General features: G+C 39.5%; 1 protein-coding gene across 1 annotated transcript in view; it reads left to right on the forward strand.

Annotated features, from left to right (window-relative positions):
- The window catches only part of LOC126278035 (ATP-dependent RNA helicase Ddx1), a 74,521-nt gene that overhangs the window by 47,920 nt on the left and 13,565 nt on the right, over nt 1–13,036 (forward strand). Inside the window, exons 11-13 of the mRNA XM_049977776.1 lie at nt 9,649–9,819; nt 9,910–10,127; nt 11,309–11,429. Of these exons, the coding sequence (XP_049833733.1) occupies nt 9,649–9,819; nt 9,910–10,127; nt 11,309–11,429 (510 nt within the window). The remainder of the gene's footprint in view (nt 1–9,648; nt 9,820–9,909; nt 10,128–11,308; nt 11,430–13,036) is intronic.

Below are 13,036 nucleotides of genomic sequence, written 5' to 3' on the forward strand. Positions count from 1 at the left end.
TCAATGCACCACCTTCCTGGATGTTGACCTCCACCTCGTTGATGGCTCCATTCCCACCTCAGTCCACATTAAATGCACTAACCATCAACGGTACCTGCACTTAGACAGTTGCCATCCCTTGTACACCAAAAAGTCTCTCCCTTACAGCCTATCCACTGTTGACAACAAATCTGCAGTGATGAGAATTTTCTTGCCCAGTTTACTGAAGGCTGCACCAGGATCTTCACAGACAATTAATACCCCTGAAATCTAGTCCAGAAACGATTTCCTGTGCCATATTCTCACACAACCCCAATCCTCCGACCACTTGCGAGAATCAGCCACAAAGAAATGCCCTCTTGTCACCAACTGTCACCCTGGACTAAAAGAGCTGAACCATATACTTTGCCAGTGTTTTCTCTCTCATCCTGCCCTGAAATGAGGAACATCCTACCCAGGATCCTACCCACCCCTCCCAAACTAGCATTCTGTCACCCACCTATCCTACACAATATCGTGGCGCATCCATACACCACTCTCACTCCCAACCCCTTGATCCCTGTGGCAAACCAAGGTGCAAGACTGGCCCAATGCACTCCAGTCCTGTCACTGGCTTATCCTACCCCATAAGGAGTTGAGCCAATTGTGAACGCAGCCATGTCGTACACCAACTCTGCCTCAAACACTGCACAGCCTTGTATGTTGGTGTAACTAGTAACCAACTGTCCATTGGGATGAATGGCCACTGCCAAAGCTGACAACCCAATGGCACAATATGCTAAATTTCTTTTCACAACCCTAGTCATCTGGCTCTTTCCCTCCACCGCCAGCTTCTTTGAATTACACGGATGTTAGTTATACTTACAACATATCCTCCACTCCCATAATCACGCATGTTAGTTATACTTACAACATATCCTCCACTCCCATAATCATCCTAGCTTCACTTTCATGTAGTCCACAGTCCTCGCACTCTCTGCCCACTGGTTTCCCCTTCATATTGTCGCCTCCTCCCAATTCACATGCCCATGTTGCCTTCAGCATGTGCCACTTCCCACTGACAGCCAGCCACCTGCCGCTACACACTGGCTGCAAAAATCATGCCCCCATATACCTGCTCCTCCTCCCTCCCGCATTCCTTGCCAACAGTCTGGCCACCTCCCTCCGAGCCACTACCCATACAACCCCAGTACCTCTCCCTGCCTCCTCCTTCCTTTACCCAACTCACCTGACAAACCTCACAACCATCAGTCCACCTGTTGCAAATTAGGATTGGCACTGTTAGTCTAGATGGCATGATGAGGCATAGCTAGTTGTGCATGTGTGCATGCTTCCGTGAGCATTACTGTAGCACATCAGGAGATAACTCCAGAATGTAGCATGTTTTCATTCTTGTGCGTGTGCCTATTGACAACTCAACACTCTGCTTTTCAGTGAATAGTCTCCTTTAATCCTAAAGTAACTACATTCTACAAAAAAATTGTATCTCAGAAATGCTGACCAGCACCGCCTGATGGGAGGCAAAACACACACACACACACACACACACACAGTACTCAACACTATTCAAGTGACTATTGATAGTATGAAATATTTCCTCTTCTGCTCTTCTGAAGGTGAGTACTGGCAAGCACTTCTGCAATTTTATAGTTTTCTTGAATGAATTTCCCCTTCAATACCATTAAACTATAGTGATTGTAAGTCCTGTGACTTTAAGGCATTGTCAAATCAGTACCACATCACATTTGTGTTTAAAGCCCAACATAGAGAACAAGACACACATTAACAAGCCGCATCATAGGAGTAAAATTTAAATAAGAGGAGTGGTACCTCCTCCAAAGTTCCGAGCTTGGTTTACTCTGGTTTTTGGTCATAAAATACCTGTTGAAAAGTATTACATGTGCTAATTACAGTGGATCAGATCTTTTAATAATTGTTACTGATTTAAAATATGAAATATATTGTGTAAAGTTCTGCGAGGATACAATTAATTAAAACAATACAAGACATTCAAAAATAGATCCGAAACCTCAGTTGACCCTGCATTTCACCATTGAATGTCTCTCACTGTCTTGAGCTGTTGACAAAAGCACCAGCACAGATCACATAGTTATGTATAAAGTACTATATTGTAATGAATATAATAGAGGGAAACATTCCACGTGGGAAAAATATATCTAAAAACAAAGATGATGTGACTTACCAAACAAACACAAACATACACACAAAATTCAAGCTTTCGCAACCGGCGGTTGCTTCGTCAGGAAAGAGGGAAGGAGAGGGAAAGATGAAAGGATGTGGGTTTTAAGGGAGAGGGTAAGGAGTCATTCCAATCCTGGGAGCGGAAAGGCTTACCTTAGGGGGGAAAAAGGATAGGTATACACTCGTGCTCGCGCACACACACACGCGCACACACACACACACACACACACACACACACACACACACACACACACACACACACGTCCATCCGCACATACACAGACTCCTTACCCTCTCCCTTAAAACCCACATCCTTTCATCTTTCCCTCTCCTTCCCTGTTTCCTCACGAAGCAACTGCCGGTTGCGAAAGCTCGAATTTTGTGTGTGTGTTTGTTTTTTTGTGTTCTATCGACCTGCCAGCGCTTTTGTTTGGTAAGTCACATCATCTTTGTTTTTAGATGTACTATATTGTAAGGCAAATAAAGTATTTACTGTCCAAAAATGAGCAATATTATTATGTAGAATTAATAACAGAACATATTATAGAACTTAGGAATTTTTGCTCCTACTGATCTTCCAATTTAATTCACAGCAAAGCTATTCCACTGTATAAAGACAAGTCATTGTTTAACTTTGTTACCAAAAATCTTGAAAAATTCTTGACCCATTTACTTCAAATTTTTACACTATAGTCTAATAAATGTTCAGTTGGATATAGGTTATGTAGTTTTTTTAATGTGTATGGTTTATAACTAAATATGTAATATATAGATGGGAAATGTTTACTAGCAAAAATCTTGAAAAGGGTTTGACCAATTTACTCAAAAGTTTTTACATGATAGTTTAATAAACATTTGGGTGGACATAGGCAACACATTGTTTAATTAACTATAAAGATGACACATTGAGTTGCAAATGGGCACAAGGAAAAGACATTTACTCATTAGCTTCTGGCCAAAGCCTTTGTGAGAAAAGGAAACACACAAACAAGCACACCTCACGCACACAACTGCCATCTCGTATCAGCTCGGACTGGAATGCAGCTATCACTTATAGTGGAAGCAGTAATCTGAAAGGGATAGGGGAAGGGATAGCAGGGTATGGGTGAGGAGAGAGAAGAGCACTGTCTGACCGAGCTTGCAGGAACTAGACTGCCAACAGGCTGTTTTGGAAGGCTCTGGGGGAACAAGGAATGGAAAAGGAGAGGAGTGGGGAAGGGGAAAGATGGGCAATTGTGTTGGCAGAGGGCAGCAGACGAAGATGGTGGGAGATGCGAATAGGGAGGAGATGGTAGGACAGGGGGTGGAGACTGTCGGGTGGAGGGTGTGGGTGCAGTACATTACTGTAGGTTGAGGTTATTACATTACTGTACTGAGAGGGAATGTGTTATAAGGATAACTCCCACCTATGCTGTTCAGAAAAGTTGATGGTGGAAGGTAGGATCCAGATGGCTTGTGTAGTGAAGCAGCCATTGACGTCAAGCTGGATACTGTGCCATAGGATGATCTGCTTTGCTCGTGGCCACATTTTATTGGTGGCCATTCATCCTGACAGTCACCTGGTTGGTAGTCATAGCAATATAAACAATTTGTTCAATGACAGAAGCTGAGCTGGTATATGATATGGCTGCTTTCACGGGTGGCTCAGTCTCTGATGGGGTAGGAGAAGCCTTTGAGAGGACTGGAATAGGAAGTTATGGGTGGGTATCTTAGCTCTTAGTCCAGTTCACGACTATATTGTCAATAAATCTGAATCAGACTACGGATTTAACATTTTGGGAGGCTAGGAATGTCACCTCTAGATCGCGCATGAACAGGTTGGCATAGGAGGGTGCCATGTGGGTACCCATTGCTGTTCCGCAGATTTGTTTGTATACCTTCCCTTCAAATGAGAAGTAGTTGTGAGTTAAGATGAAGTTAGTAAGTTGTATGAGGAATAAGGTAATGGGTTTAGTGTCTGAAATATGTTGGGAAAATTAGTGTTCAATAGTGGTTAGACCATAGGCATGTGGGATGTTGGTGTGTATGCGAAGTGGCATCAACAGTGATGAGTGGGGATCCAGGAGGTAAACGGCTGGGGATGGAGGAGAAACAGTGAAGTAAGAGGTTGATATCTTTGATGTCAGATGCTAGATTACAAGTGGTCGGTTGGTGGTGTTTGTCCCTCCCACACAGCTTTGCTACTCAGACATGGCATATCTACAGTGACAAGGGCTCCCTTGCCCAGTATGTTGAGGTTCTCACTAGAGATGGGCAAAACTGTTCTTTTCAGAGATCGGATCAGAACTGTTCACTCCCTGAAATGAAGTAGCTCTTTTTCTCGACTCACCACTCATTCACAATAGAAAATAAATGGAAGGCACATTGCCCTTTAAATTTGGTTTATTCCAGTACTATACCTGTATTTTGATCTTATTTGATCCTATTTTGAAGTAGCACAGATAATGAGTAAGAATTTTGTATTGTTTATTGAAATTTCCACGATATGACAAAGTTTTTGATTATTGATTTATTTTGCACTACTGTGGTTTTTTGGGTTATCATAAAATGTTGTAACTTGATATTTACATTAACAATATATTTGGCTATAATGTATTAAAATTTCATTAACCTCGTACAAATACATCACAAGCCATATATTTTTAAAGTGAACGTTTCCTTCTGAAAACACCTAAAATCGCAAAATCTGCACCAGAATAAGAAAAAAATATATATAAATTTGACTGTAAGACTAAAGTGCTGCATATAGCCTTACGCAGAATAAAACAAGGGAAATATTGGTGTATCACATTTTGCGATACAATTATCGGTTCGCTCGTAATTAAAGCGTAAATTTCAGTGTCCATGATAAAAATCCTATAGTAAGAGGAGTTGTCAGGAACCTAATGTGCTCAGTTTAAACAAATAAAAATAAAATAAAATCAAATGATGTATACATAACATAATAATGTAAATAAAATAGAAAGAAACTTCCACATGGGAAAAATATATTAAAAACAAAGATTCCAAGACTTACCAAGCGGGAAAGTGCCGGTAGACAGGCACAATAAAAAAACACACAAACACACACACAAAATTTCGAACTTTCGCAACCGGCGGTTGCTTCGTCAGGAAAGAGGGAAGGAGAAGGAAAGATGAAAGGATGTGGGTTTTAAGGGAGAGGGTAAGGAGTCATTCCAATCCCGGGAGCGGAAAGACTTACCTTAGGGGGAAAAAAAGGATAGGTATATACTCGCGCGCGCGCGCCCACACACACACACACACACACACACACACACACACACACACACACACACACACACACACACACACACACACACACACGCAGACATATTTTTCCCCCTATGCCATTTCTCCAATCTCCCATACCACCCCCCCCCCTCCCCCTAGAACTATCTACAGAGGAGTGGCCCCTTGTCCCCCAATAGCACACCGGATTGGAACAGCTGAACCATATCTTTTGTGAGGGCTTTGATTACCTGTATGATGCCATGAAATGAGGGACATACTACCCAACATTGTTCCCACCCTTCCTAAAAAGGTGTTCCATCACCCACCCAATGTACACAACATCCTGTTTCATCCCTATCCACTCCCAATCCCAACCCCTGCCCACAGGGATCATATTTCTGTGGAAGACCCATGTGTAAGACTTACCCAATCCTTCCACCGATCACTTTCTATTCCAGTACTGCCACAGGCTTGTCCTACCCCATCAGAGGCTGGGCCACCTGTGAAAGCAGCCATGTCATATACCAGCTCAGCTGCAAGCATGGCACAGCATTTTATATTGATAAGACAACCAATCAGCTGTCCACCAGGATGAATGCCCACCACAAAACTATGGTGAAGGGCGTAGTAGTCCACCCTGTGGCGCAACATTTAGTGGAACATAAAATACTTCATTTCAGTGGCTGCTTAACTACCCAAGCTGACTGGATCCTCACCTCCACCATCAGCTTTTGTGAAATGCACAGATGGGAGTTAACCTTACAAAACATCTTCCACTCTCGTAACTATCCAGACATCAACCTATGGTAACATATTATCCCCACACATGTATATGTTTGAATAAAAAATAAGATTCATACTAAAAAATTGGCATTTTCAAATCCACTTTCTGTTTTTGATAGATCCTCTTATTACTTGTTTCTTGTTCTCTTACAAATCTTTTTATGGTTATAATAGCATTAATAGTTGTCTATTTGCAGCAATCAAAGTGACTGCCATGTGACAGTCATGTAGGTGTAGTAGTTGTAAGATACTGGCCTAGCATGTGAGAGGAGCAGGGCTCGAGTTCTTGTATGACCTTCCAAATTTAGATTTTCTTTGGTTTGCCTAAATTAAGGTAAATTCTAGGATAGTATCTCTGGGTTAGACATGGACTCAGCCCATTTTCTTACTCACCTGTGTCCCATCTGACCTTATGCTTTGCTTGTAATCATCTTGTTTTTGACTTTATGCTAAGGGTGGATGTAATGGAAAAAAATCATTACAGCCATTTTTATTAATGTACAAATCTAAAATTTTGCACGTGTAAAGCAAAAGAGATGTATTTAATGGGAAAATATAGTAAAATATGCAGGATTAATATTTTGCCAGAAATTTGATTTTTTAATTTTTGTATTGTCTTTCTTATAAAAAGCCATAACTCAAATTCTAATCATGCAATTAATCAGAAAATTTTATGGTAGTGTCCTGAGGTGGTTATAAGACCACTGAACTACAGTTATTTATTTATGGTACAAATTGTATCATTACCAGAGTTTATAATTTTGCACAACCAAAATTAAATTAACATTTTTTTCTACATACAATAATCTAAAAATCATAATGTAATTGCAAGCTCTCATATTTTTTAGTTCCAGGGAGACAGCAACACCTTGCAAACAGTTCCTGAAAATTTCGTAGCATTAGCGCATATACTTTTTGAGAAAAGGGTTCTAATAATGTAAAAAATGTAAAACTGAGAAAATGAGCTTCAAAAACTTTCTTCTCATACTTCTACATGTAATAAGCTTACCTCAATTTTAAAATCCTCCATACTGAAACTCTTCATCCTTCAGCTTTCTCTTCTCTCCTCTTCGAATCTGCCTGGCCTGTATTTGCAGGTAAGACACTGATGTGTCAGCTTTCTTGATCCTGCTCTTGTCGAAGGTGTAAAATGTTTTTGTTGTAAACATACCAGGATCTATACCAACTCTCTTTGGAACTTCAATTCTGTCATTATTTCCGTTATTTCAACATAAAATTGCATCATACACATACCTATTTTGAGTACTTTAAGTCCATAGAATGTCCTTTTTCAGCATCTAATCCAAATTAAATTATTGAGACTTTCATTTGCATTTTGTGTCTTTCCATGAAGACACTTCCTCAATAAATCAGGATTTGCAAGAAACTTGAATGTGAATGTCATAACAGGTTCTGATAATGAGTGTTTATGTGAATATATCTCATTTCTGTTGTTGAACTTACACCAATCATCTTTCGGACACAGGTTGTGCATTGGTGTTTGGTCTGTAGTTAGTTTGTGGGAAAAAATTCCCCACACAGCACGTGTTGTTGCCTCTAAATTTTGTGTGTTTTCCTGATAGCTCTCCCATAAAATAAACTCAAGAGAATCAATTTCTTTCAGAGTAAACCTGCCTTTTCCTCCTAGTTGTTTTCCATTCTCAAGCACTTCACCTTTCTTCCCTTTCAGCAGGTGACAAAGCCTACCACCAAGCCTCTTTTGGATGTGACCAACACATTCCAACTTTTATCTTGTTGTATTGTATGGATTTTTATCTGTTACAGCTTTGAACAAAGAGGAATCTCCATCACCAAGGTATTTAGTATATCTAACACCATACTGTTCCCAGATCTGGAGAACATCTTCACAACTGCAGCAGCCTCTGTGCTCCCACTTGAACCACTATAATTTTTAGAGCATGCTACTCCATGCTTTTCTTGCCACAGTTTCTCACTGTCTTCATTGTTGAACATTTTCATTGTTGCACACAGGTGGCATTATTAGACATACTTCCTACATCTAAAACTTTACCTGTGTCAATAACCAATAACAATTACAACTCCATACAGAGCTGTGTGACCCCTTTACATCCAAGTCCCATCTACGGACACACAGGTCAGTAACATTTGTAGGAGATTCTCTGTCATGAATATCTACCCTAGGATCTATTTCTTTTCTTTTCTTTCCACTAATTCCTCCACTGCTTTCTTCATAAAAACTTTGACAGTATCACATACGGCATCAGATGTTTCTTTATTTATTTTCTCAAACCTTGCACAAGGTGGGGGCATGTTCAGAAAACCACACAATAAATACCTCCTTCCCTGCCCTGTCCAAGGCATGTCAGTGCATACGCTAATCTAAAATTGCTTTCCAGTGTCAGTTTTTTTGGAGGGGAAAAATGAAAATTCATAGTCACACAATTTACAAATTAATTTAAAATAACAAGCTATTCCCACCCTTCTTCCTTCAACAACAATCATGAAATCCATATTTCTACAGCTAATAGATGAACGTAAAAACTTCATAGCCTGGCAGAGAAGCTCTAAATCAATAAGTCTGAATCCTGTGGAATCCATATCATCATCATTCACACACCTGTACAATTTTCCTGTTCAAAGTTTCGATGCTGAATTTGAGAGCTTATGTTCTTCATTTCAAGCTGCTTCCTCTTTTTTTGTTGGTTTACGGATTTCCATTAAACCCGTTTCCTAAACACAGTTTTTCCATCACCAATTACACATAATTCTTGACTTCACCATACAGGTTTGTGAATTCAACCTTCCACCTACTAATATGTGTTAATATTGTCAAAATGTAAATAAACAACATGCAAGAAAGTTTTCAGCCAGAGGTATAGATGTCAGCCAGAGAGATCAAAAGAAAGTAGCCCTTCACACTGACAAAAATTCCGCTGAAGCAAGCAGTTTCCCAAATGCTGACCGAGCGAAGTGGCGCAATGGTTAGCACACTGGACTCTCATTCGGGAGGACGATGGTTCAATCCCGCGTCTGGCCATCCTGATTTAGGTTTTTCATGATTTCCATAAATCACTTCAGGCAAATGCTGGGATGTTTCCTTTGACAGGGCACGGCCGACTTCCTTCCTCATCCTTTCATAATCCAATGAGACCGATGACCTCACTGTTTGGTCTCTTCCTCCAAATCGATCCAATCCAATCCAATCCCATCCCAAATGTTGGGAAAGGTGAGACTGGCTGCCAGTGCAGTTTAACAATTTAAAGCCATGTCTAAAGCTGCTATCACGATAAAATTCACACCCAACATAGATTAAACTGTGTAGATCAAGAAAATAACATTTTTGAAAAATAGTTTTCTTTTTACCAAAAGCCATTTCATCCCCCCTTAAACAAGATCATCCTCCTTTGTAACTGACAGTCTTATTTCAACTTGCAGAATGTGATCTTCACATAACCTCTGTATATGTTTTAGGTGGTGGCCCTCACAACCGGGGCAATCCATATTCTTGTGTTTGTCTACATGGAGACCGTAAACCTGCAGAGAGAAAGAGCAACCTTGAAAAATTCAAACGCCAAGAAGTAAAGTTTCTTATTTGTACAGATGTAGCAGCAAGAGGTTTAGATATTTCTGGACTGCCATTTAGTAAGTACAATTTTTGTTACAATCTGTTAAATTATCATTGGATTTCGTTCATGAAAAACTAATTTTATACAAATGTTTTTGTATGACCAGTGATCAATGTCACATTGCCCGATGAAAAGTCCAATTATGTACATCGCATCGGTAGAGTTGGACGAGCGGAAAGGATGGGTCTAGCAATTTCACTTGTGTCATCTGTGCCAGAAAAGGTGTGGTATCATGGTGAATGGTGTCCTAGTCGAGGACGGAATTGTCACAACACAAGATTGACTGATGAAGGAGGCTGTTGCATTTGGTACAATGAACCACAGGTAATGTAAACACATTTTTTGCAGAATGTGTATTGTAGTAACAATTGTAATTTACCACTGTTTGAAAAGCTCACAGAAATGCAACTTGATATGGAAGTCAAAGACACATTTTAAATTTCACCAAGTTTACTTCAGTAAAATGTTTCATTACACACATTTTGAGTGTTTTCCGAAAGTGAAAAGTTAAGCAGAAGGTGGAGGAGAAAGACAATTTTTTTTTTTTTCTATCAGGATTGTTTATGATCAAAATTGCTAGCATTGTTTTGTATGCATGTGACTGTGTCACCATGCTAATTCTTGTCAGTATTTACATTCCTTGGTGGGAAATGAAACTGCTGGTGAAAGTTATTCAAAAGTAACAGTGTAGTTTTTTTCCTTATAGTTCTTTGGTATTGGCTTATATGTGCTTCCAAATTGTTGGTATAGCTATTCTTATGATTTTCTGATAATATTGTGCGCCAGTAAAAACATTATTTGAATTTTTTAAAAGTTTGATAAGTACTTTTAAGTTGTTAGTGAATTCTAAATATTTTGCTGATAATAAGTTTCCAGATGCGTACATCCAGATACGTCCCTGTAATGCCCCTGCGAAACAAGGCTTTGTATTTGGAAAAGAAGATAATGAAAATAATGTTGCGGAGTAGGAGTCCTATTGCACTATATGCTTTCTTTCTGGAATATGCAGGTGGCTTAAAATTGGACAAACAGAAAGTAAAAGCTAGTTCTGAATGTTTCCATTGTACGGATTTTTAGTAAATTCTATATAGTTTATCAGTAGGAAGAGAGAAGTTTTCTTCTAAACACTTGCTAAAACACACAAAGAGAAAGAAAGGTGTAAATCCACGAAACAGTTGAGATAGGAAATCATATTGCTTCCTTTTCGAACTATATATTCCACCTGCAGAGAGAGGTGGTTTTGTGTGTGTGTGTGTGTGTGTGTGTGTGTGTGTGTGTGTGTGTGTGTGTGTGTGTGTGTGTGTGTGTGTTTTTGTGTGAAAGGGAGGAACAAACATTTGGCTCCAGAAAATAAAGATAGGAGTAGTATTACAAACATTTGGCTCCAGAAAATAAAGATACTCCTTCGAGTAATTTAGGTTAACCCGTCAATCTCTATAACTTAAAATTTTTCCCCCAGTTGAATTTGTCACTTTATACATATTTATTAATTAATCTATTTACAGTACTTGGCAGACATAGAAGACCATCTGAATGTGACTATCCAGCAAGTTGAACCCGATTTAAAAGTTCCTGTTGATGAATTTGATGGGAAGGTTGTTTATGGTCAGAAGAGGCAGAATGTTGGTGAGTGTGGAGATTAAAATCGACACAATACAAACTTTAATGTTCTAAGAAGCTTTTATAGATATTGAGTATTTCTCAGGTAAAAATGCATCTTACAGTTGTAATTTATGGCCTACAACATGTTTAGTTTCCCAGATAAGGCACATTGTTTTAATGAATTTCAAAATAAATAAATATATATGGTGGATGAAATATAAGTGTTGCAGTAGACACATAAACAAGACTGAAAACACTGCTAAGCTTTTGGACAAGTTGTCCTCCAGAGGTAACACAATGCACCCCCCCCCCCCCCCTTTCCACAGCAAATTTTTTTTTTGAGTGTATCAACCACTCAAAACCTCAGCCATGTGAGGAATTGGTGCCTTTATTGGTATACTACCAAGGATTTTCTGTTGCCATATGGATTCTAATATTTGAGATGAAGCTGTCTTCTGTTTAAAGAAGTAACTTATTTAACAAAATTTTAAATGTCATACATTTTTGTAGGTTTGATTTTGCTTAAATGAATACTAAAGCACAATTAAAGGTACTATTCATGGAAGTTTAATGAAGAAAATACCAAATAATTGTTTGTTCTGCTTAGTGATCTCAACATTCTCAAGTCGTCATAGGGCCTCTTTGGATTTTGCACAACAATATGTGCCAATACTTCTACTTCTCTTTTTCTCACTTTTTTTTAGTCCACTACATCTACTACATCCATACTCCACAAGCCACCTGACAGTGTGTGGCAGAGGGTACCCTGAGTACCTCTATCGGTTCTCCCCTCTATTCCAGTCTCGTATTGTTAGTGGAAAGAAGGATTGTCGGTATGCTTCTGTGTGGGCTCCAATCTCTCTGATTTTATCCTCATGGTTTCTTCGCGAGATACATGTAGGAGGGAGCAATATACTGCTTGACTCTTCGGTGAAGGTATGTTCTCGAAACTTTAACAAAAGCCTGTACCGAGCTACTGAGCGTCTCTCCTGCAGAGTCTTCCACTGGAGTTTATCTATCATCTCTGTAACGCTTTCGCGATTACTAAATGATCCTGTAATGAAGCGTGCTGCTCTCCGTTGAATCTTCTCTATCTTCTATCAACCCTATCTGGTACGGATCCCACACTGTTAAGCAGTATTCAAGCAGTGGGCGAACAAGCATACTGTAACCTACTTCCTTTGTTTTTGGATTGCATTTCCTTAGGATTCTTCCAATGAATCTCAGTCTGGCATCTGCTTTACCGACGATCAACTTATATGATCATTCCATTTTAAATCACTCCTAATGCGCACTCCCAGACAATTCATGGAATTAACTGCTGCCAGTTGCTGACCTGCTATTTTGTAGCTAAATGATAAGGGATCTATATTTCTATGTATTCGTAGCACATTACACTTGGCTACATTGAGATTCAGTTGCCATTACCTGCACCATGCGTCAATTCGCTGCAAATCCTCCTGCATTTCAGTACAATTTTTCGTTGTTGCAACCTCTCGATACACCACAGCATCATCTGCAAAAAGCCTCAGTGGACTTCCGATGTCATCAACCAAGTCATTTATGTATATTGTGAATAGCAAGGGTCCCATGACACTCCCCTGCAGCACACCTGAAATCACTCTTACTTC

Source organism: Schistocerca gregaria, chromosome 6, assembly GCF_023897955.1.
Source record: "Schistocerca gregaria isolate iqSchGreg1 chromosome 6, iqSchGreg1.2, whole genome shotgun sequence".
Lineage (NCBI taxonomy): Eukaryota > Metazoa > Arthropoda > Insecta > Orthoptera > Acrididae > Schistocerca > Schistocerca gregaria.